Source organism: Trichosurus vulpecula, chromosome 5, assembly GCF_011100635.1.
Source record: "Trichosurus vulpecula isolate mTriVul1 chromosome 5, mTriVul1.pri, whole genome shotgun sequence".
Taxonomy (NCBI): domain Eukaryota; kingdom Metazoa; phylum Chordata; class Mammalia; order Diprotodontia; family Phalangeridae; genus Trichosurus; species Trichosurus vulpecula.
The window spans coordinates 268675646-268702231 of NC_050577.1; the positions used below are offsets into that span (position 1 = coordinate 268675646).

Here is a 26586-nt window from a genome sequence, read left to right on the forward strand (position 1 = left end):
CTGTTCCACAGAATAGGTGGTCTCAGATCTTGTCTGCCAGTCTTGGATTGTTTTCTCAGTTGGAGGAGCATCAAAGTTGCATTCAGCAGCATGATTTCCATTCACTTTTGCAAACTGGATCACTTTTAACTTGAATTTAGCACCATACAAAAATCTATTCTGAGCCATTTCTGGGCAGAATGTGGCAAAACAAAACCTAATACATCAGTAACAAATGTGAAACAATAAGCACAAAGACAACAAGTGCAAAAAAGTGGGAAATGAAAGTAAAAAAAAAAACTACAGTCACTGTATAAGATGCACCCAATTTTTAGACCCCAAATTTTTTGGAAAAACTTGTGTCTTATAAATGGGGAAATATGTTAACTCCATTTTCTATCATTAATTCTACTTGACATTGATTCCATGGAACACTATTTCCCACCAAAGCCCCAAGATAGGAAGATAGCAGCTGGAAAGCAGGGACTTGCTTAAGCTCCCCCTGCCAAGTCCCTCCAAACACCTATAAAAATGGCTCCAAACAAAGTGTAAAGCTGCAGAACCCACAAAATAGCAGAGGGAAGCAGGGCTCCATCCCAGGACAGCCTGAATGGTTCCTGGGAAGTATCTATTGCATGGAGCTGGGAGTGGAGTGGAGCAGAGCCCAGAATGGGCCTCACCAGGACCAACCAGACCAGGAGCCAGGCAGAACAGGCCATAGGGCCCTGAATCATTGAGCTGTGGCAGTTAGCAGACTTATCAACCCGCAAACGCCAAAGACAACAAAGAAGGTTAGTTGGAAAAGCTTCCAGGATAAAGTGGAAGGACTTTGTGGTTGGCCACCGCCCCTGTGGGAGATGGAGGTTTTGCAGCTCTGAGGATGCTTCCAGAGATACAGCCGCAGTTGCTTCTAGACCCAAGCCCACCTGGAGGGAGGAAATAAGTAGGGGATGAGAGTAGGAGTGCAAAGCCTGCTTTGCCCTGCCCGCTTCTGGGCCACAATCCTGGTTGGCAGTTATTGGGGGAGAAGGAGTGCTGGTGTAGCAGAGCTTGCTGTGTAGAAGTAGCTCTGAAAACAGCAGCACAGCCCCTCCAAGCTGGAGATGAAGTACTCTCTACTCAAAAAGCAGTGGCACCCCAACAAAAAACTCAAGGTTTATGTAGTTGGCCTGGAACATGAACAGGCAGCGAAAATGGCCTCAGATTCAGACTCAGACTTTGGAATATTTTTTGGTGACAAAGAATAACAATGTATACAGCCAGAAGCAGTCAACAAAGTCAAAGACCCTACATCAAAACCCTCAAAGAAAAATATTAATTGGTCTCAGGCCATGGAAAAGCTCAGAAAGGATTTGGGAAATCAAGTAAGAGAAGTAGAGGAAGAGAAATGAAAGTGATGAAAGAAAACCATGAAAAACAAGTCAATGACTTGCTAAAGGAGACCCAAAAAATACTGAAGAAAATAACACCTTAAAAAGTAGGCTAACCCAAATGGCAAAAGAGCTCCAAAAAGTCAATGAGGAGAAATATGCCTTGAAAGGCAGAATTAGCCAAATGGAAAAGGAGGTCCAAAAGACCACAGAAGATAATACTACATTAAAAATTAGATTGGAGCAAGAGACTTTATGAGAAATCAAGATATTATAAAATAGATTAAGAAATTAAGAAAGGGACATATTTTCTTTTCTTTTTTACTTTACAACACTCAGTTCCACAAGTTTTTGATTTCCACATTTTCTTCCCCTCCATCTCTTCCCTTCTCCTTCCCCCCAAGATAGCACTTAATTCAACATAGGTTCTACATATACCTTCACATCAAAATTGTTTTCACAATAGATAAGTTATAAAGAAGAATCATAACCAATGGAAAGAATGATGAGAAAGAAGAAACAGTACCAAAAGAGAGAGAGAGAGAGAGAGAGAGAGAGAGAGAGAGAGAGAGAGAGAGAGAGGGAGGGAGGGGGAGAGAGAGAGAAAAAGTAGTTTGTTTCAATTTGCATTCAGACCGGTAATTCTTTCTCTGTATGTGAATAGCTTTTTCCATCATGAGTCTTTTGGAGCTATCTTAGAACCTTTCATTGCTGAGAAGAGCCAAGTCTATCAAAGTTAGTCATCACGGATACCATATATTCATAATCATGTATAATGTTCTCCTGGTTCTGCTGCCCTCACTCAGCATCAGATCATATAAGTCTTTCCAAGTTATGTCTACTCTGGTTTGTCTACTCCAAGTCTGTCTACTCCACTATGAAGTCTGTCTGCTCCCTAATTTTTTTTTTAAAATAAGATATGATTCTGCAAAACTTAGGCTATGAAATTGACTTCAAGTATTGGGAAAAATTCTAAAGCACACCATTAAAGAGATGGTTGGAGAACATCCAGAAAGGGAAACAGCATCACAATAAGCCAGTATGACTTCATCAAGAACAGTTCCTGTTGATAGGGAAGATAAATTGGTGAATGATTGGAATATCTCATATATAGTTTACCTAGATTTTAACAAAATTTTTCATAAAGTATTAAATACAATTCTTGTTGAAAAGAAGGAATGGGGTGTATTAGATTAAATACAATTAAGTAGATTTGACTTAGGTGTCTGGACTTCAAGGACAGTAATTAGTGCTCAGTGTCAACGTGATAAGAAGTCTCTAGTGGAAAACCCCAGGGATCTGGACTTAACTCTGCGATACCGTCATTTTCACTGATGACTTGGATAAAGACAGATTATGCATGTTAGTGAAATTTGCAAGTGACATAGGAAGGACAGCTAATAGACTAAATGCAAGGATTCAAACATATTTGTAGGCTAGAGAACTGAGCTGAATTTATTCTACAACAATAAGAGAATTACATTTGGGTAGGAAAAACCCACCCCAGAAGTATGGGGGAGGGGAGAAAGAGATTATACAGCATTTGTTCTGAAATGATTTGAGAGTTTTAGTATACTACAAATTTATGATGAGTTAGCACTATGGGATGATTGCCAACAATGCTATGAAACTATTTTGCCTTCAGTAAGAGAAAAATAAATTCCAGAAACAAGAAGGTGATACTCTCTCTCTGTACTAAGTCTTCATCGATCTCATCTAGAATAGTGTGCTTCATAATGGCACCACAATTTAAAGACATTGCTAAGTATATAGCTTTCATAGGAGGTCAACCAGAAAAGTGAAAGACCTTGAGTCCATGCCACACAAAGGCCCGTTGAAGGAACTGGGAATGTCTGGCCAAAATAAGAGAACATTTTTGGAAACATGATAGCTGTCATTTGCAGGAGAGATTAGAATTGTTCTTTCTGACCCCAGAGTGGAGAACCAAGTGGAGAATTTGAAAAAAAATTAAATTTAAGATTAGTGTCAGGAAAACTTGAGGGTTGACAAAAATGAAAGAATGGGCTCTATAGAGAGGAGGCAAGTTGTCTCTCCTTGGATGTATTCAATCAGAGGCTGATTGATCACTATTAGCAGTATTAGAACAGGGATTCCTTTTGTCTGGGATTGTCTGAGACCCCTTCTAAAGCTCAAATTCCTTGACATATTCTGTTTTTCAATTCTCTTGTTTAGTTATGAATGGAAATAAGAGAAATGAACATTCTAATCCTATGCCTGACATACCATTTAGGTTATCACTACCTAAAATCCTTTGGAAATTGAAAACTCAAAACATTGGATTAAACAGCTCAAATATGGAGTCTTTTCTGAATAAAAAGGAAAAACTAATGATGCATCTTTGATATTCTCACTTATTTTCTGGTCTTATTTGTCACATTAACTTTTTGGGTTCTTCAGTACCTGTAAGGTGAGAGCTACCACTTTTCCATGAGCTAATCTGAGACTACAGGTCTCTGTGATGGCCAGATGCTTGGTGGTACAAACTCAACTCTAGACAAAGGCCTGAGGAACCATAGCAGCTCATTCTCCAGCCTTCACAAGCCTTCTACTATGCATGAACATCAATCTTCAATAAACCTCATCAAATTTTGGAAATTCTTTGTAATGAATAGGCTCCTTTCTATTGTCCCAACTATCTCTCTCTCTCTCTCTCTCTCTCTCTCTCTCTCTCTCTCTCTCTCTCTCTCACACACACACACACACACACACACACACATACACACACACCTACATTTCAGGAAATATAATAGACAGGAGAGATTTATTGCTCTCCCTTTCCAACTATGGCTGTCAGCCCTCAAAGAACACTAATTAAATCATCTTGATCAAATTTTCAGTAGTTATGGCTATAACACATGCACCAACGATGGCTAAGACCTACTGCTTTTACAGAGTTTCTAATTTTATTCTTAAAAATCTTCTACTCAAGTTAGACAAGTAAAAGAGTGACACTAAGAACCTCTCCCTTTGCTGTCCTACCAAATTTCATGCATTTCTAATGTGAAAACTTGCAAACATTTGCTATCAGAGGTAATATTAATAGTCATACTGCATCTTGAATTCATTTTTTGACTTTTCATATAAACATATCCTTTATTTTCCTAAGTAAAAATAAGTACATTGATGACTTAATTTCACTGCATTCAATAACATATATTTTAGTTCAATAATTTAAACTAATACTGGTGAGAAAGTAGTACCTTAGTATAGTGGCGAGAGAATTGGTCTTGAATCAGAAGACTCTGAGTCCAAATCCCAGCTCAGATACTACCTCTCTTAGCATGGGCAGATCATTAAGCTCCCTGTGCCTCTGGTTCTTCAACTTCATTTTAATCTTTTTTTAAGTTGATATTTTGTTTCTTCAATGAACTTTAAGTTTAACACTTTGATGCTAGTCTGTTCCTACATGCTTGCTTCCCCTTACCCCTTATAGCTTTCCTACCCTATCCAAAATTTTTTGATTTTGCTTACATTATCAGTCTCTTCCTTCTTTTATGAAAATTTCTATTTCATTTTGCCCCCTTCTCTTTATTAAATTAGTTAAATGATTAACTGAAAATTTTTTCTCCCCTTTTCACCTCCAACCTTTTTGAAAAAGAAATTTACTTTTACTGTGTCCTTTTCCAAGATGTTTTTCTCTGATTTATTCTGATCTGTACTTCTTTTCCCTTTCAGTCTATTCTGAATTTTATTTCGTGGTGTGTAGACTATATTCTTATTTGTTTTTTTTCATTATTCCTTCCTTATTCTCACGTAGTTAAAGTTTCTGAAGCATCTGATTTTCCCTCCCTTTAACATATTATTTCTATATTTGTCCTTTGTAGATTTTACCCCATCCTTGTATTTTCCTACTATATATCATTTTTAGAAATGTCAATTCATGAGGGAAACCATAGGAGGAGATTACACAGTATAAGTTGCTCTCTCGTCTCAGTTAAGAGGCTCATCCCTACTATCCACCCCCACTATGCTCAGTTTCCTTCCCAAAGGTTGTTTCTAGGTTGACATCTCTGTTTCTAGTTTCTTCACTTTCCACCTCCATCAATGTCAGTACTGGTTTCCCTTAAGAATATACATATCTCTTCTCCTGGGGTGGCATACTACCTATGAAAGCAAAATGCACTTCAGAGAATGTGGTATCACAATGTGCGAAGTCCCCACAAATAACCTTGCATGTATCTTAATGCATTGTTGGTGGATCTGTGACTTGTTCCATTCATTCTGAAAAGCAATTGGAACTTTTCCCCAAAGCCTCTGAATTATACTGTTAAACCAGTAATAGCACGACCAGGCCTACACACCAAAGAGATTAAAAAGAAAAAGTACAGATAGGGACAAAATTACTTATAGTCATCCTTTTTCTAGTGTGAAAGTAGTAGAAAGTAAGAGGGTACCCATAAATTGAGGAATTACTGAGCAAATTATGGTATGCAAACATAATGAAATACTATAATGCTGTAAGAAATTATGAAAGTGACAATTTCCAAGAAACTTGGTAAGCTCTATATGAACTAAAGCCAAATGAAGTAAGTAGAATATAGAGAATAATTGATACAGTAACCATAGCAGTATAAAGATAAATAGTTTTGAAAAAATTAACATCTCTGATCAATACAATGACCAACCATGACTCCAGATGTTGAGCAATGTGTTAAGGCAATCAGACTTTTCCTGGTTCTTCCCTTTTGGGATACTAAGACTACCAAGTCTCCCTTTTGTTGAATGGGTGGGAAGACTTTTTGCTGTCTTTGTCTTGGAATATTTCTCAGCTATTTCTCAGCATTAAGACAATCAAGAGTCTTGACTTGTGTATGATGTGATACTGGGGACAGGGAATTTTCACACACCCAGCCTGGTTAAGACCAGAGCCCTCATGGCCTCCAACAGGATGTAATTGAGGTGAGCTTGGTGTTTGGCTTTTGGGAAATACGGAAGGAGTATTGAGACACTGGGCAAGCTATAACTGCACCCCCCCGCCCCGGCTTTGCTAACCCAGACCTATTGGTTCTTCTCTGGTAACTATGTACTGTGATTTGATCAGGCAATGGTTCGTCTGTTGATGTTCATAATTTCTGTTTGTTTTTGCCTTGAAGTTCAGAGAGCTGATCTTTTCCCCCTGAACTAAGTGACTGATATATGTATGTCTAATTAAACTGAGATTGTTAACCCCTTAAAGTTGCTTTCCTTAGTAAAGCAGATCAAGGAACCTGTGTTGGCAACTTTTTGTGTGCTGGTTGTTGGTGGGTCTTACATCCCTACAGCAGCTGCTAGCAGATTGTTGCTACACCATGCTATCTATCTCCTGACAGAGAGGTGTTAAAGATGCTGATAGAGACATATTTTCAGACATGGCCGATTTTTGTTTCACTATAGATATTAGTTATAAGAATTTTGTTTTTCTTTTATATTCTCAAGGATAGAAAGTCAAAAGAAGAAAAATTATTTTTAGAATATGAATAAATTTTTTAAAAGGAAAAAAATAGACTTTCATTTCAATGAAGTCAAACTTTTTATTTTCATGAATGAAGAATACTGTTTTATTCAAATGCCAGAAAACAAATTTGTCAGGAGGTAGATAGCGTATTTCATCATCATTCCTCTGGAATCATGGTTGGTTATTTCCTTGATCAGAGATTTTAAGTGTTTTCCATGTTGTTTATCTTTACAATGTTATTGCTGATATATAAATGTATTTCATATTTATATCCTATTTGAACATCTTTCTCCTGAATATTGGCAAAATTGGTTGATTGTCAATGAAAGCAGGTCTTCAGACTGAAGCTAGGAATTTTGCTTGTGCTTCCAGGTTCAGGTACTTGAATTGAGAGAAGGGTACTTAGTGAACACTATAAGTATTCAAGTTCTCTGGTGTTTTTTTTTTCATAACATGTTTACATTGCTCGAAGGGTTACATCTTCTTATTTTATAGTTTTAGCTATAACTATTCTATATTACCATATTATTTATTCCTTTTTGAATTGAAAAAATCAAAGAAATTTACAGAAAGTGATTATTCCAATATCTTCATAGACACATGATCAAAAAAGTTTTCTCAGCCATAAAATGAGAATGATATAAATACTTACTTCCTTACAGAGCTACATAAAAAAGAGGTTTTAAAACTTAAACCAGTAAGGAAATATGTTCTATTCATTTAAGAAACATTTACCAAGCACCATTCATGGATAAGGCATTGTTCTAAACACTAGGGATATAAGGACAAAAACAGTGCCTGCCCTCATGGAGCTTACATTCTGATGGAGGCAATGCTACAGGTAAATAAGCCATCAAATACAGAGAAATTTCAAGAGGGAGGGAGTTTTAATTTCTTGTCTGGACTATTACAATGGCTCCTTAATTAGTATCCCAGCCTTAAACCTCTGCCCCCTCTGATCTATCCTACACAGAACTGCCAATGTAATATTTCTTTGGCATAGATCTGATCACATCATACTCTATTCAATAACCTCCAGTAATTGACTACTGCCTTGGAATGAAATATAAAGTCCTCTGTTAAACTTTTAAAGCCCTCCACAACATGGTCACAATCTATCTTTCCAGACTCATCTTCCCAAACTCCAAAACAACTGGCTTTTTCTCTGTTTTTCTCATGTGATACTCCACCTGCCATCTCTGTGACTTTGTAGAGGTTATCTTTCTTGATGCCTTTTCTCCTCAAGGTTGCCTAATAAAATACCTCACTTCTTTTATGATGTACCAGCTCAAACACCAACTTTTACATGAAGCCTTTACGGCTTTACATAACTACTTGTGCCCACTCTTCCTATCTTGCATTTAATTAGCTATATTTATTTTGCATTTATTGTGTATATATGTACATATTAAATGAACATATGTATATGTGAACATATACATACATAAACACGATTGTTGTTTCCTTGGTAGAATGTAAGGACTTTGAAAGAAGAGATTATTTTTTATTTGTTTTGTATTCCCAGAGTCTAACATCATTTATTGTTATTCAGTCATTCAGTCATGCCCAATTCTTCATGACTCCATGGTCCATAGCATACCAGGCCTTTCTATCTTCAACTATCTTCTGAAGTCTGTCCTAGCTCCTATTCATTACTCCTGTGACACTATCTATCCATCTTCTCCTCTCACCTCCCCTTCTCTTTTTGCCTTAGTCTTTTCCATCAGGGTCTTTTCCAATGGGTATTGTGTTCTCATTATGAGGCTTAAGTATTTGCCTGCCACATAATAAATACTTAATAAATTATTTCTAATTGATTATTGACCGATTCATAACTTGGGAGGTCAGAAATGGTCAAGTATAGGTGGCACTAGAGCTATGCTATATACAGATCTAGAAATTCTATAAGGTAAGAGGACTGGAAGAGTAGATTCCAGAAATGGGAAAATATTTGTGCAAAAGCGTTAAAGCAAGGGATGGAATGTTGTATAGGGGAATAGTTAGTAGAATGGAGAACAACATAAAATAAAACTGAAAAGATGCTATAAGCCGATGTCAAATCAGAAATTTGTATTTTGTCCTAGTGGTGACAGAAAGCCATTGAAGATTGTTAAGTCATGTTGTCAGATGTGTGTCTTAAGGATATCAGCTTGGAAGCTTTATGGAAGATGAATTAGAAAAGTAAAAGACTGGAGGCAAGAGAACAATCTAGAAGTTATTACAATAATCAAAGGGAGAGATGATAAGGTTCTGAACTAGGGTAAAGGTTGAATATTTGGAGAGGAGGAGAGGGATATATGGGATATATTTACTATTAATTACTTTGACTTATTATTAGTAATATTTCTTAATTGCCTATAAACTAATAAAGCACCATGGCAAATACTGAAGTGGGGGAGATTCAGAGCCCGTCCTCGAGTAGTTTATGCTGTAATGTTTCTAAAGTGAAGACATAGGAAGCTAGCAGAGGCAATGAATAGAGGACAGGACTTAGAGTCAGGAAGACCTGAGTTTGAATCCTGCCTAACATATTGATTAGGTGTGTGACTTTTGGCAAGTCACTTAACCTTTCCCAGCCTCTCTGTCCTCATCTGTAAAATGAAGATAATAATAGTACCTCCCTTCCAGACTGGTGATGAGAATTAAATAAGTTAAAGTATGCAAAATACTTTCCAAATTTTAAAGTGTTATAAAAATTATAGTTATATTTATTATTATTATTACTGTCCAAAAGGAACATGAAAGTATTTCTTCTTCATTTCAATTAGATAATCAGCAATTTACACTTGAACCTGTACATTAAATTATATAGTACACTAAATACCATATAGAATTTTCAATCAAAGAAAAGGATTTTCATTTGTGGACAAAATCCCAATCCCAAATTCACTTCACCCTACATGGGATGGATGGGTAAGACGTGGAAAAAAAGTTTCAAGTAGGAGACGGCCTTTCCACTGCTTCCATGAGCGGGTTTTAGTCACATAAAACAGAATGGGAAAAGATGTGATTCAAGGAAAACGGAGGAAGAAGATGCAAAATATGAAATCAACTCTAGGAGGGGAAATAATTATTTGCCAGGGGTAATCCACATCTGGAATAATATTAAACATTGCTGAACTTCAAACTCCCTCTTACTGATGACAATTGAGCATTTTACCTTCTTGAGAACAGCACTACCTTTTGAACAACATCCATGAAGGCCTGTTTTACTTGCTGGTTCCTTAGGGTGTAAATGAAAGGGTTCAACATGGGAGCAACTGAAGTATTGAGAATAGCTACTCCTTTGGTCAATGATGCTTTTTCTTTTGCTGAGGGGTTCACATACATAAAGATGCAGCTGCCATAGGAGATAGAAATGACAATCATGTGAGAGGAGCAAGTGGAAAAGGCTTTTTTCCTCTGGCTAGTAGAAGGGATCCTCAAAATTGTCCGAATGATATACATATAGGACAGAATCACTAACGCCAAAGTAAATAGCAGAGTCACCAAAGCAAAATAAAAACCAAGCACTTCTAAGTACTGTGTGTCTGAGCAAGAGAGTTGTAAGAGAGGGAAAAAGTCACAGGAAAAGTGGTCAATGATATTGGACCCACAATAATCAAGCTGTAGAAGAAGCATGAGTGGTGGGAAAATAGTCAAGAATCCTCCCAGCCAAGCACAGAAGACAAGCAAGGTGCAGACTTTATTGCTCATGATGGTTGTATAATGCAGGGGCTTGCAGATAGCAACATAACGATCATAGGACATGGCTGTAAGTAGGTAAAACTCAGTTACCCCCATAAAAATGAAAAAGAATAACTGAGCCGCACAGTCGTTAAAGGAAATGGTTTTGTTTCCAGTAACAATGGTGCTCAGGAATCGAGGAATGCAAACAGTTGTGAAAGAAACTTCTAGGAAGGCAAAATTCCGGAGGAAAAAATACATAGGCGTCTGCAGGTGGGGATCCACCAGAGTAAGGGTGATGATGGTCAGATTTCCAGTAATACTTAAGATATAGGTGATAAATAGAAAGAGAAAAATCACAACCTGCAGTTTCGGGTCATCTGAAAGTCCCAGGAGGATGAACTCTGTGATCACTGAGTGGTTTTTCATTTTTATTTCATCCTCCCAACTACAAAACCTGGTGGTGAAAATAAGAAAGCAGAATGAAGACAAGTGGAAATGAAAGATTTACCTACAACAGAACCAGCTACTAAAATTTTAAAAATTGAAAAAACCTATCACAGCAACAATCTATTCCATAACATAACAAGCAAGTAAACATTCAGTGTATATTTTGGTCAGTCTAGTAATAAGAACCTACTATATACCAAGTAAGGCAATTCCAATGTTGGACAGTTCTTAATGTTTATCAAGTTCTTCCTTGTATGAAAAAATCTGCCTTTCTGGATTTTTTATCCTTGTTTCCAGGTCATTGCCCCCTTTCCCATTCATATACCGAGAAGAACAAGTACATAATTTCTCTTTCATGTTGTTTACTTGTGTCTGACTCTTTGTGACTCCATTTGGGGCTTTCTTGGCAAAGACACTGAAGTGGTTTGCCATGTCCTTCTCCATCTCATTTTACAGATGAGGAAACTGAGGCACACAGGATTAAGGGACTTGTCCAGGGTCACACAGCTAGTATCTGAGGCCAGATTTGAAGGAAGACTCCAGGCCTGGTGTTCTATCCACTGTGCTACCTGGATGACCACATGACAGTTTCTCAAATACTTAGAGACAACTGTCCTGTACTCCTTTAAGTCTATTGCTATAGAGACTAAATATACCTATTTCCTTTAACCAGTATTCACATGGCATGATTTTAAAGCCTTTCACTTTCCTGGTCACACTCCTCTCGGTATGTAACTTAGACACCAGTTTGTGAATCATAAGTGTTGCACCCAGAATTAAACACAATAATCCAAATGTGGTCTAAATAGCACAGAGTACAGTAGCTTTCCCATCTCCCTAGTCTTCGATTAATAAAGCCTAAAATCACATGACCTTTTTGGCTACCATATCACAAACTTAAAAGTTCAGTTTGCTGTTTTCTATTCCATGCCCACCACAAACCCATTATTTTCAGAAAAAAAAAAAAAAAACTCTTGTCTGGTCACACCTTCTATTTTAAAGTTCTGAAGCTGATTTTTATAAAGTGCCTAGCACAGTATGTATCACACAGAAGTCATGTAATAAAAGCTTAATCCCTTCTCAAGAAAAAAGACTTTAACTTAATTCCTATTAATTTTAATCTTTTATAAGCTTTGGTCTCAGAATTCCAGCTAGTAAACGTTTCAAATTGCTTTTTTTACATTATGTCAACTTAACATTCAAGGACTTTTCCAAAACAACTTCTTGAAGTGTGTGGCCTATGTTGAATTGCTTGCCTTCTTAGGGAGGGTGGGTGGGAAGGGAAGAGGGGAGAGAATTTGGAAGTCAAAGTTTTAAAATCAGATGCTCAAAAGAAAAAGTTGTTTTTGCATGCATCTGAGAAATAAGATATATAGGGAATGGGGCATAAAAATCTATCCTGCCCTACAAGAAAGTAAGGGGAAAGGGAATGGGTGGGGGAGTGGGGTGACAGGAGAGAGGGCTAACTGGGGAACAGGGCAATCAAAACATATATCATCTTGGAGCGGAGGGATGGTAGAAATGGGGAGGAAATTTTTAACTCAAAATCTTGTGTAAAACAATGTTGAAAACTAAAATATTAATTAAATAATAAAATATATTTTTTACAAAATTAACTTCTTGATTTGGATAGCACAAATACTATTTTTTAGTCATTTTATGGGTGAGGAAACTGAGGCTCATAGAGGTAGTTAAATGGTAAGGATCAAAAAGCTAGTGATTAGAAGACCCTACGACTCAAAGATGGGGCCTTTTCACGAATTTATGAACAAGCTTACCATCAGTGAATATTTTGTTTATACATTTATCATTGCTTATTTTTTATAACTAAAAATTTCCTGTATAAGATGTTTTAAGAAGCTATTATTCTCTATATCTACATATATATATATATATATATATGGAGTACAATAGTCATCTTGATATTTAATAGTTTCATTTTGCCAAGTGACAGAAAAAAATCATATACAAACTATTAAAGATTGTGATGGTGAAATGAGAAACAATTCTTGAAGATTTAGCAGACAATTCATTTAACATTTAATGTTGGTGCATAAAAAATCCTCCAATTTCCTGAATAAATTGGAAAAAGTACTACAAAATTCACAATTTTTTTATAAGTGCATATACCTTCTCTTCAACCTTACACCCCTCATTTAATATGGAGCCTTAGCAATGTTTTATTTCTCTTTCAACCTTTGAATATTCCTGAATGTGTAATTATGCGAAAGTTGAAGCTGAGATAAATGTAACACTTGAATCAAATCTATATTTGTTATCTGAGACCTACTCTTCATCTGTGTGAAATATATGGCTGTCTAAAAGTATTGATAGTTGCGTTAATCACTAATATTAGAGAATAAAACTTGTTAGTTTATTTCTAATGATGTTCTAACCCTGAACAGCAATGATACCAAATATTTTTTTTTAATCTTTAACTTCAAGACTGATGGCATTGACACTTAAAATGTAGAATTTCCTTTATAGGTATCCAAATGAATAATTAGTCAACTCTTAAGTCATTCCTGACTTCCTATTTCACAAGGGTGCTCAAGAACTTCTTATGTGAAGATGGCTAGCTACCTCCTGGCAGAAACTAAAGACGGACACATGGGTGAAAGATTTCTTTCCCCCTGCCATTTACTACTTCTTCTTCCAAACAGTATTCCTCTTTTTCTCAGAATGTTACCTAAAATTGCAAGACTCCAGTTATTCCTGTGTTTTGGTCAATGATGTGTCCAAATGCCTTTCCTAGATAAAATTAATTTGCTGACTCTGCTCCATGATTGCACGGAAAGTCATTTTCCTAGGAGACACTGATTAGTTTTTATATGAATGACTTACATTTAAAATGTTTTCTTTTAAAAAATTATAGAAAAGCACTTAGCTTGAATCTAGAGAAATATCATCTTTTTCTTCCCAAGATCCGAAGTATTAACTTCCACACAGGACCTCCTCATTCTACAACTGTTACGGTCTCTTGAGAAAGGAGCTAAAACACAATCTTTTCTAACAACATAATTTTTTGAAAGTCTCAGGTAATACAGAACCACATCAGTAATGAGCACATACACTATCAAAGAGTAAAATGTTAAGCTAGAGAATCAAAGTGACAGCTCAGGGTTTACAGTTGTTTCTCACATTGTCCTTAATATGCAAGTTTGGAAAAGATTGGGTCCAAAAACCCAGGAAAAATACATATAAAGGAATAATGGTAAAAACTTTTTAAAAGTTAATCAAAAAACAAAAAAAGATGTGATATCAATTTTATTGGCAAATATTACTCACTTTTGGGCATTTTTGATGATTTCAGCCAAAAGTTGAATCCTGAATATCCTGTGTAATTTGCTTTAAAACTGAAATGAAATCCAATATTCCTCTGTAAGAGCAGACATCATTTTTTAGTTTCGTATAACTCGGTCCTGTCCCCTCTTCCCCATAGGGGTCAGTCATAGACACAGATGTTTTAGCATCAGATAAAGAACTCTCCCTCTTATTTTCCTCCCATGACAGAGAAAGGAATATTTCACAGTCCATTTTGTTGTTATCTACCCAAATAGTATCCTGAATTGCAAATCCTATTAAATTTTACTCACTGAAATTCTAAGACGTATTCTACCAAATTCTAGATAGATTTCTAAAAAATATTTTTTCCCTAAAGAAATAGAAGGTGAATTGCTTCCAACTTTTTTGAGTAATGAGCAATTCATACTTTTTTAGGAACAGGTTCATTTTAACCTATTCTATTTGCTATGGGCTCTGAGGAATTCATCCAGAAATCCAAAAAAGTCTGTCAGAAATAGACATATACAACATGAATAAATCTATGATATGGTCCTCTTATTTTTAGAAAGGTTAGGGAAAAGGGATCACAGAAACTACTGAGAAAGGCCTTATAAAGTCATGCAAATAAATATCAGGGTGATTGATTCAGAAACTGGCTTTCCAATGCGTGTTATTTCTCATATTCAAATAATATTTTCTCTGAGCTCAAGGGAGAATGTAAACTGAACTCATTAGGGAAGGGCCACATCCAGGAGACAGCACTACTATTTTACACCATGAGGGGATACTTGAATGTTCTTTGGTCTCCCAGCATCTCAATTCCTATGTTCTATAATGGATCTTTCTCATTAAACTGTGAATGAAGAAGGGATTTCAGATATAATTCCTATTTCAAAATCCATTCCTCCTTCCTCATGTTTTCTATAGATGTTTCTTAAATATTTTTTTAAGACTTCTGTATAACTATTTTTGCATTACTTTATTAATGGTCATTCTTATAAGATTGCAGATTTTAACACGGCATTATCTTTCATATTATCAAATATAAATAACAAGACTGGATTACTCTAGTAATCACTGACTCTTTCCATAATTCTTGGCCTTCACTATAGTTTTCTTATTTAACAAGTATATTTCAGGCACTGTAGTAGGTACTGGGAATATGAAGAGAGGAAAGAAAAAAAGGAGGGAGGGAAAATAGAAGGAAGGAAGGAAGGAGGAAAGGAAGACCTCCACAAGAAGCTTAGATATTATTTTAATATGTACTAAATTATATTCTTTTCTGTTCAAAGTCACCAATGCGAAGAGAATTAAATCTTAGATAATTCTTAGTTAATCCTTTGGAATGTATTTTGATAATATTTGGATAAATATGCATCTAACATTCTTGGATGCATCCAAAAGGATGAAGTGAACCTATGAGACAAAATTTAGGAGGAGCTGTGAATTTTTCTAGTTTCACCATTCTGTCCCATGTAAGTATATGTGTATACATACACACACAACATTAGGGAAAATATGTAGTTCTTGTTTTGATTATAAGAAACTGCAAAGCTTTTGCACAAAATAAAGATAACTGTGATAAGGTAAGCTCTCAACTGAGTAAACTATTACTTAGGAATGGAGAAGTTGTATTTAATTTATGGGGCTGAGTGTGTCAGGCACACTATGACCTAGACCTAAAAATATACCAAGTGTTTTTATTTTTTATAAATTTTGGTTTGCAGCAGATTCAATAACTCTTAAAAACTGGGATTTTTACCACTTCTACCAGGCAGCTTAACAAAGGCCAATGCAGATATTCTCTCGATAGAAAACTGAAGCATAAAACAATTTCAAATAATGCTTTTTGAAAACATTCTGCATAATGGGAAAAATGCTCTAAAACTTTATTTCTGTCTTGAACTCGAAAGATATTTTCCCACAAAAACAATAGGGAAAAGATCTCAGGCTAGTCTATTTAAACCCTAATATAGCTGAAGTGAAATATTAAATAAACGCTTACTGATTAATTGATTGATGTTTACTTAAATTTTTATGCAGCAATGTCCACACTCCACTCAGTATGCCTTTCTAATTTAAACTCCCCTGTTCTATAGCACATAGATTTAGAAAGCACTTCAATGGTAGTCTAAACTGGTCTGAGGCATAACTGACATGTTACCATCTACCCTCTGCTTGAAAGCATCCAATGTTGGTGGGCTCAACATACCCAAGGCATTCCTAATTTGTGTGTTCTAGGGATGAGCCAAGATAAGTCTTTCTTCTACGTAAAAGTTCTTCAAATATTTACAGACAATTGTCGTGTTTCCCTAAATCATTTTTTACTAACATATTTTCAAGGCTTCTCACCATCCTGGTTATCCTTCTTTGAATATACTCCAGGGTAAGACTTTTTTGGCCATCTAAAGTGAAAATTGATATAAAAAACTAAACTCTATCAGTCTGTCAATTAAGCATCACTTGATATTCTTTCCAAGTGACAAATATGCTAAATAAAAAATTTTACAAATATTTTCTCATTGTGTCCTTATAATGTTGGATTGCAAGATGGATATTATTATTATTCCCCCTTTACAAATGAGGACAGTGAGGCAGAGATTAAGTGACTTGTCCAAGGTCACACAGCTAATAAATATGAGGCAGATTTGAATTTAAGTTTTTCTGGCCAGGCCCAGCACACTACCCATTGTACCAACTAAGCAGTATAGGATTGCAACTTTTGAAAAGGGACAGGGTCAAGGGAGAAAATTGAATAAAGGAGGATAGGATGGGAAGGAGCAAAATATAGTTAGTCTTTCACAACATGAATATTGTGGAAGGGTTTTGCATAATGATGCACATGTGGCCTGTGCTGCATTGCTTGCCTTCTTAGGGAGGGTGGGTGGGGAGAGAATTTGGAGCTCAAAGTTTTAAAAGCAGATGTTCAAAAAAAGGTTTTACATGCAACTAAGAAATAAGATACATAGGCAATGGGGCATAGAAATCTACCTTGTCCTTCAAGAAAGTAAGGGAAAAGGGGATGGGAGGGAAGTGGGGTGACAGAATAGAGCTGACTGGGGAACAGGGCGACCAGAGTATACGCCATCTTAGAGTGGGCAGGAGGGTAGAAATGGGGAGAAAAGTTGTAATTCAAACTCTTGTGAAAATCAATGCTGAAAACTAAAAATATTAATTAAATAAATAAATAAATAAAAGAAGCCTTAAAAAGAAAGATAAACAGGAACAGGGAAAAAAAATAAAATATACCATGCAAGTGATACCAGTACTAATAACTTTCAGAGAATCCCCAAACAACTGAAGTGGAGGGATGGTGAATAGCTCAGTTTTATGCTGAGGGAGTTCTAGAGGCAGCAGCTGTCACCTAGCAGTCAGGATCACAAGATCACAGAAGTTAGAGTTGGCATGGACCTTAGAAGTGATGGAATCCAACCACCTCACCTTACAGACAAGAAAACTAAGGCACAAGAGAATTTAAGGGATTTTCTTGCCCAGGGTCACACAGCTAGTGTTTTAAAAATCATTAATATTTATCTCTTTAAAATGTGCATGACCAAATCCCTAATATGGAAATATTTTACATAATTTCATATGCATAACCTATATCTGATTATTTGCTGTCTCAGAGAAGGGGGGGAGAGGGAGGGAGGGATAGAATTTGGAAATCAAAACTTTAAATAAAAATATTTTTAAAATGTATATGATGCTACATTGGCAATAAAAATAATTTAAAAAAGAAAGGCCATGGGGAGAAACACAGATTTCAAATTAATGAGAATAAATCAAGAAATGGTGGTACCATGGACAGAAATAGTGAAATTTCAAGGAGAATGTAAATGAAAAGAAACACTATGATGAGGGACTGCAGAAAGTTTTCTCTAAAAGTCCACAGTTACTTTAAATGTCCACATGTTGTATTTGCTAAAATAGAAGAGGATAGAAGTGACAGGTGCAATATTTGGTGGCAGACTGTGAAAGAAGCTCAAAGACTGGAAGGGCTTTTGCAGAGACAGCTGGGTAGGGTCTGTGTCTTCTGTTACTTAAGAATTAGTGGGCTGGGTAAGAGGAAAGGTGATTCTGTATGCAATATTACTATATGGAACTTACACAAAGGAACAAAATGGTGCATGGTTGATGTAAGCAAGCTACAAGAGATATGCAAGCAGGAGCTTTAAAGATATAGAAGAGTAAAGGATGCCATTAAGAAATTTAATGATAGGAAGAGAAGATGGACTAGTTCTGTGACAAAAGCAAGGGATGTCAGATAGGTGGTCAGGATGCTCTAATCATGTCTTGGTGATTTCATGAAAAAGCTAGGAAGAACTCCAGCATGTTGGATGAAACCCCTCTAAAACTCTTTTGGGAGAATATGGGCAAGAATCCCCCAGTACGGGCAGACACGGATGGATTGCAAACTGCAGCATTGGCATAAACTCTCCAATTCATGAGATTACAAATTCATTTGAACATTTGAGTAAGAAAAGGAATCATTCACTTAGGAAGCAACTGTAAGCCTTATCTATATATGGAGGTGACATTGATGTCTTAAATGCTATTCTAATGTAACATAAGTTCTGGCAGATTTTATGTACTATGATTCTAGGTTCTATCAAACCAGAAATGCATCAATAAAGGCCTTCACAATGGAGAGGTTTATCAACAATCCATCAGGTATAAATTTATGATACTTTTTGGGACAGCCCACAGCAACTCAAAGATCATTTCTTTAGGCAAAGATGTGGTCTGATATAAATTACTGGAAGGAATATTAATTTTTAAAATCAATCAATAAATAATAATGTATAAAATATATCTCTTTTTTAAAAGTATTTATAATCTACCCTCTTTGTGTGAGGCACTATTCTATATATGGAGAATATAAAGACAGAAAATTGAATAGTCTCTAATGACAACAGGGTTATATTTTGTTAAGCTGTAGAACATACATATATAAGTGTATACAAATAAAAAAAATAAAATTTGATGAAGGAATTTGATCTGTAAATTTAAAAATGTTTTGAATCATTGATATATAAAAAAACATACAGAGATAGAAGGGAGCTGATAAAACCCTGGGCAAACTGTCAGAAATCTGTACTTCTCATGGCACCATTTATTCAGTTTGATAAATCTTTTCCTTTGTTTGAAGAAAATACTATCTTCCATATAGTGTCCATGAAAGCATGTTTCACTTGCTGATTTCTTAGGCTATAAATGAAGGGATTCAACACGGGAACTACTGATGTATTAAGGACAGCAACTCCCTTGCTCAAAGAGACTCTGTCCTTTGCTGAGGGTTTTATATACATGAAGATGCAGCTGCCATAAGAAATAGAGATTACAATCATGTGAGAAGAGCAAGTGGAAAAAGCCTTTTTCCTCTGACTGACAGAGGGGATCAGCAAAATTGTCCTGACGATATATATGTAGGAGACAATTAGCAATGGCAGTGTAAACATAAGAGTCACCACAGCACAGGAAATGCCCATTATCTCTAATTGTGTATTTGTACAGGAGAGCTGTAAGACGGGAGAAAAGTCACAGGTGAAATGATCAATGATATTATCAGCACAATAGTCAAGATGCTGCATCAGCATGAGTAGTGAGAAGATGATTATGAATGAAATCATCCATGAGCAGAACACAAGCAATGCACAGATTCTGTTGCTCATGATGGTTGTGTAATGTAGAGGTTTGCAGAAGGCAACATAGCGGTCATAGGACATTGCTGCTAGAAGGTAAAATTCGGTTAATCCCAAGAGAATGAAGGAAAAAAACTGAGCCATACAGCCATGATAGGAAATGATCTTGTCCTCAGTAATAATGGTGCCCAAGAATCTGGGAACACTAGCAGTCGTAAATGAAATTTCTAAGAAGGAGAAATTCCAGAGGAAGAAATACATTGGGGTCTGGAGATGAGAATCCATCAGGGTGAGGAAGGTGACAGTCACATTCCCAGCGATATTGAGGATATAGGCCACTAAGAGAAAGAAGAAAATGACCATTTGAATGTCTGGATCATCTGACAATCCCAGGAGGATGAACTCTGTCACCTGTGTGTGATTTGTCATGTTTGTTTCCACTCTTCTTTGGTAGATCTGCAATAGAAAAGAAAAGCATTTTTAAAAAAGAAAGGAACAGAAAACATATATGGGCTATACTTGAAACGAAGCCAGGAAGAAGTATTAGAATTAGTTTATTTAATCATTCAAACTTTTTAGTCACTTTATGTTACTATAGTGAGTATAATGTTGTTGCAAATATAAGTAAGACATGTCTGATGCTTCTAAGGAGCTTAACATAAAATACAAGGTGGATTTCATTTAACTATCATATGTACCATATGCCTCCAAGTGAAATATGAATTTCCTTTTTCTCCTTAACCTATAATTTAAGGTCATCTGTAATTGCCCAACAATCTACTTTTTTAAGGTTTTTCTTATACCATCTTTTGGTGTCCTCCAGCTAACCTAGAATAACTTAGCATATTTTTCAGTATACATCTCAAACTTTGCACTTTGCTCACATTCCTTCTTCCTTATATATGAAATATCCTATTCCCTTCTTCTTCCTCCATCTTACCCATTCCACAATGTCTAATTTACATCAGCCTGAGTTTGCCTGTCTCCGATATGATGATAATAATACTCTTCAAGTAAGTAATAAACTTCCCTGCCTCCAACCTAATTCTACTTAGGGCATCTTTGATGCTCTTATCATGTGTCATTTTACAGCTGTGTGTATACCATATATATCTACTAGACTATGACCATGAAGTTACGGACACACTCTCCTGTCATTCACACTTTTAATCTCCTCTTATCATCACCTATCCTATATTTTCAGGAATGATGAAAAATAGCCAAGAAAATAATATCTGGCTAAGCTCTAGGAAGCCTAGGGAAGGTAGGTATGAAGCAAAGTTGGGACTACTTGTTGGAATCTTGGCAGAATGTCCTGAAGCTTATATAAGGAACAGCCTTCTTAATGTCCAAATACTGTCGTCACTTTTCCCATGTTACTTGCTTTTTATTCTTTTTTTTAAAAAAAGGAAAACAATTTGAGTATGTGAATCTTTATCTATAATGATTTGCACTCCAGTAAAATTCACTATAATCTGAATTTCTATTAAAGGACATTATTTTTTCCAATAATTTATATAAAGAACCCACAGGTTCATTTCTATTTGAGGGAGGATAGGCAATAAGGAAGGAAAAATTTCTAACAATTTCTGTTTAAATGCTATGTTAAGGGAATTAAAATGTTTGCCACTGTTCTATGTTAGATAATAGAACTTAAAGCCGGAAAAGGCCTTAGAGACCTGATTCACTTTGCTTTTTAAGATGAGGAAACTGAGCATAGAGGTCAAGGTATTTGTCCTAAGTCATCAAGATAGTAAGGAGTGGATCTCGGTGCAAACAATTGTTTTATATCCAAATCTAGGGCTGTTTCTGCTGTAATAAAGCCCTCTGCCACCTGTAATTCTGGTATTAATCAGTTTATTTTTTGATCTATCATCAGTCTATCTGTCTGCTCTCTCTGTCTCTGTCTCTCTGTGTCTCTCTTTCTCTATCTGTCTCTCTCTGCCTCTGTCTCTCTCTGTCTCTGTCTCTCCCTCTCGGTCTCTCTCTTTCTCTGCCTCTCTATCTCTGTCTCTCTGTTTCTATCTCTGTCTCTGTCTTTCTGTCTCTGTCTCTGTCACTCGTTGTCTCTCTGTCTCTGTCTCTCTCTCTCTCACACACACACACACACACACACACACACACACACACACACACACACCTGCACACTTTCTATCAATCATCTATCAATAAGCATTTTTAAGTGGTTACTCTATGACAGGCACTGTGCTTAGTGCTATGAATACAAAGTAAAAAATATCAAACAAAAAAATCCAAACAAAGAAACAAAAAAGCATAGGTTTTGCCCTCAAGGGCCTCACCTTCTAATGAGGGTAATAATATGGAAACAACACTGGAACATTTCTGATGCCCTCCTTCCCTCTGCCAACTACCCTCTGGCACATATACCTAAGCATTCCTTTATTCTACACTTTCAACTTCAGAAACTGGTGCTTATTTCTTTCCCTAGAGTAAGTTTCTCAACATTCCTTTTTCCTCATTCTTTCACCATAGACCCTTACTTGCTGTTTGACTCCAGGCAAGACATTTAACCTCAGTGTCCTCAATTATAAAATGTTGACAATAATATTATCTACCTTGCAGGGTGCTGTGCATCTCACAAGAGAAAATACGCATAAAATGCACTTAGAGCAGTGCCTGCCACACGGTAAATATTATATCCAAGTTTATTCCTTTCCCTTTTTTATCTTACATGTATCGTTATCAAGCCTACCAAACCAGGCCATCGATATCATACACACTCTATTTAAGCCTGAAAATTCTTTATGTTTAAGGGCTTCAAGTTTTATTAAATGATATTTTCTACTTTACCAGAGATATTAGTACTTTGGTAGTGATCAGTCACTACATACATATATACAGTTATTCTTCATGTACTTTAATTCACTAGTTCCTCAATCATCTTAAATCCCATTGCCTATTCTTCTACCTTTGTCCCACACAGGGATAGTCATATTCCAGGTTTTATCAATAGCTCAGTTTCATGACTTTCACTAGCCCTGCTCATCAGCAGGCAAGTAGGAATGTAGAGCAAAGGCTCAAAGGATATGAGAGTAAAAGACAGGATGGAGTTGAATTGGTTATCTGTCAGACCAAGATGGTAAGGATCATTAATTTTCATATCCTTATTCTGAATGCTCACCTATTCTGATGAAATCAACTGACTTTCTCTGTTTCTCTGACTTTCTGTTTCTCTTGGACCTTCACTGCTTCCATTTTATTTACTCTCTTAGTCATGTTTATACTATACTTTATGGCAATCTTTTGTAGCTTCCATAATTATTTTCAGTGTTGGATTCTTTTCCTTCTCATTTATCATTGTGTTGGAAACACTCTTTTCTATGATGCTTCTTTAGAAAATATCAGAAAAAAATACCAAGATCACAGCAATCAGTAAGACTCTGTGGCTATTCCTCCCTGTCATTACCTTCCTTTTCTTTCATGATATCCCCAGTGCTCAATTTCCATTCAATAAATAACAATTAAGTAGCTCTTGTGATCACTGGGGGAATGATAGAGATATACACTTACTGTGTTAATGTTGAGGGCAGTGATTTAATTCTATATTTTGGACAGTAGCTATTTAAGGTTAATGATAGCAATAACCACTTTAAAATTTTTATCCATTATTATTCTTCTGATAGAAAGACAAGTTCCCAGCTGATTCTAATGAAATTTTATACGATTGGTTTTTCACTAGGTTGTTTTATAACATTCTTCATTATTACTTCAGAGGGTTTCTTTTTCTAAGTCCTCTGAGAAATTGTCTTTCTCTTTCTTTCTATCAAGATGGGAATTGTTAGCTTCCAGTTTATTTACATTTTTATGAATTCGGCCAAAGGATTCTAGAATTTAAAACTGAAACAGAACTTTGAGATTATTTTGTCCATTATCCTCATTTCAACCATTAAGAAACAGGTCTACATAGAGGAAATCACTTGTCCTGGATCCTATGGCTGTTACGTGACAGAGAGAGACCTTAAGGCCAGCTTCTCTTATTCTCAATCCACATTATCTGACTTTCTAAGAAAAGGAGAGGAATGATCTAGTCATGTTCAAAGAGTTTTTTCTGAAGGTTTGTGAATTCTTCATCATTGGAAGCACCATGTTATACTGGAAAGAATATTGTATTTGGGATCAAGGGACTTTCATTCAAATCTTGACTTTGTCACTGAATACCTGTTCAATCTTAGAAGAGTTGTTTAACCTCTCCAGTTCTTCTGTTTTCTCACTTAAACATTTAAGAAGACTGAACCTGATGACCTCTGAGGTTTTTCTAGCTTTACATCTACAATCCTGTGGATAAGAGGACAAAGGGTAACAATTTTTAATATTCTTCCCACACATGACAGAATTAATAAATAAGCGGTTGAGAATAAAATGACAAATTAGAGATTATATATTATTTTCATTCTATTATTTTCATGAATATAATTGCTATTATGGGGACATGTAAATATCTGTGATGATGTTTAAGAAGGAACTCACACATACGCACATACATACAGAGGAAATTTTCATAACATACCAATATAAAGAAGATAAAAAGAATATTAAAAGAACAAAAATACTTACTATTTGGGCAATTCTTGATAGTTTGCTGCTGAAAATTCATCTAAAATATCCTACATAGTTTGATCAAAAACTGGGAAGTAATGAATTCATGCGACCATATACATAGTCTTGCCACTACCTCTCAAACAATTGAATGCTTCTTCAGACATTCTCTGTGATTCCTGTTCATTGTCAGCCAATGGGGCAAGTCTGTAACCATTTTCTACTTAGTCATTCAAATGTGACCTTGTCTTTTAGATTCAGAGACATTCTACTGATTTTAGTTTTGGGAATTACCTCACTCAACTCTATAGAGAATATGAGGTTTTTCAGAAATTTCAATGCTTATTATACCTTTCTGGAAATACAGAAGATGTCTTTTCTACTATAACTGATACCTTCTCTGGAGAATTAATTCATTGAACAAGGCAAAGGTGTCATGCAGAGGAAGGTTCAGAAGGCAGTAAGGAATATAAAACCTAATCTCTTTAGCACAAGTTGAAAATAGAAAGTTGGGAGACAGTGCCCAAAAAGACAAAAACCAAAACAAACAAATAACAAAAACTTTGGCATGCTAAGTACCGAAGGAAAGATAAGATTGGTAGAAAAATGGGAATATCTACTTATTCCCAAATCTGTCTGAGGTCTTAATTATCTAATCTTATTGGATAACATCCCTGTACAGAATTCTCTAGAACTACTTAAATATGAGGGTAAGTCCTGTTGGTCTTTATCCCCAGGAATGATGTAAATTCACAAGAATACCATTCTCTGCTTCCTATAAGGCTTACCCCCCACAAAATTGCTCTCTAATGTCAAAGATAAAAAACTTTTATTCCAATTGATAAGGGAAATCCCATAAAACCTTTGCCATAACCTTTGTATTTTTTCTCATCATTCATTGTCTTTTGTTTTATTTTACTGAGTATAGACAAAAATTCTCAAAATGTATCTCCTCTGCAATCTGGAATTGCTGTAGAGGACTATTTAATTAGAGACAAATAAGATATAACGTATGAATCAATGTAGTAATAATGACAGCAATGTTGTTAGTTCTTAATTTTTTTGAGGAGGTCCAATGAGATCACTGAGTTGATATCCTGACTTTTGTGTGAATTGTATTTAAGTGATACAGAGTTGCATAAAGTTGTCAGTCTCACTCTTTCTTCCAGTCATCAGTCCAATAGGAAGAAAAAAATTAAGGGACTGTCAATGTTCCCAGATGCAGTGAATGACCTTGGCATCTTCCACGTCTGACCAAACTCTAATCGCCCCACAGCACCTTTTTCACCCACCTTCATGGGCACTGGAACATTACTCTCATCTGCCCATTCCGCCAGGGCTTCATTAATTCTTGGAATAAACATCCTTGTAACTCATTGATGGGCTTGGGACTATCAGTTATCTTTGACCTGGTTTAGCCAATCTGCTGAGATGGTTTTACCATGTAATGGCCATAGTGTATACTACAGCTTTTGGAGCCATAGGTGAGAATTAGGTAACTTGACAGGTGGTTGACCAGCCCTGAAAAAAGCTTGGCAAGCCCTCACACCAGAGGTGCTAGTCCTCCTTGAACAATACATATATCCCATGATAGCAGTAATAGGAACAGCAGGGAGTAGTGGAGAGTGAGACTGGATTGGAGTTAGGAAAAGTATGGACTCAAACCCACTCTCTGACATAGGTTAGTGGTGTTCCTGGGCCTGACTCTGAATGTTTCTCTCTGTGACTTTCACTCTGCACAGCTATGATTTTTGTCAGTAAAGTGAGTTTCCACTGTTGAAGATTGTTCCTGTTTATATGAAAATACTAATGTTTTGTGTTTGAATTAAATATTAAGTTTTCAAACCATCACTCTTTCTCCTCTAGAGGTTTTCCTGAAATCCCTGTTCCATAATTCTTTTTCTAGTGTTGCACTAATCTTATGGACCTCTTTTGTAGGTAATACTAAGAATTACCATCCAAGTTATGGGTTCTTTGTATTGTTATTCTCCTAACTTTTCTCCTGGCTCCTTTTGTCCCTCTTCTCTGTCTCTGTCCCTCTCTGTCTCTTTGTTTCTGTCTCTATCTCTGTCTCTGTCTCTCTCTCTCCATATGTGTGTGTGTGTGTGTGAGCGCACACACATGTATATACATTTATACAAAAATTTATAAAATTACAAGTTAAAATTTTTTTAACATTTTT

General features: G+C 36.0%; 2 protein-coding genes across 2 annotated transcripts; both read right to left on the reverse strand.

The window, feature by feature from the left end:
- Positions 1-9960: 9960 nt before the first annotated feature.
- Positions 9961-10899, reverse strand: LOC118850624 (olfactory receptor 6C3). Its single transcript, XM_036760178.1, has one exon. It carries the CDS (start codon positions 10897-10899, stop codon positions 9961-9963), a length of 939 nt encoding a protein of 312 aa, XP_036616073.1.
- Positions 10900-19322: 8423 nt separating this feature from the next.
- Positions 19323-20279, reverse strand: LOC118851311 (olfactory receptor 6C1-like). The gene has a single exon (XM_036760770.1). It carries the CDS (start codon positions 20274-20276, stop codon positions 19323-19325), a length of 954 nt encoding a protein of 317 aa, XP_036616665.1. The 5' UTR covers positions 20277-20279.
- Positions 20280-26586: the final 6307 nt, after the last annotated feature.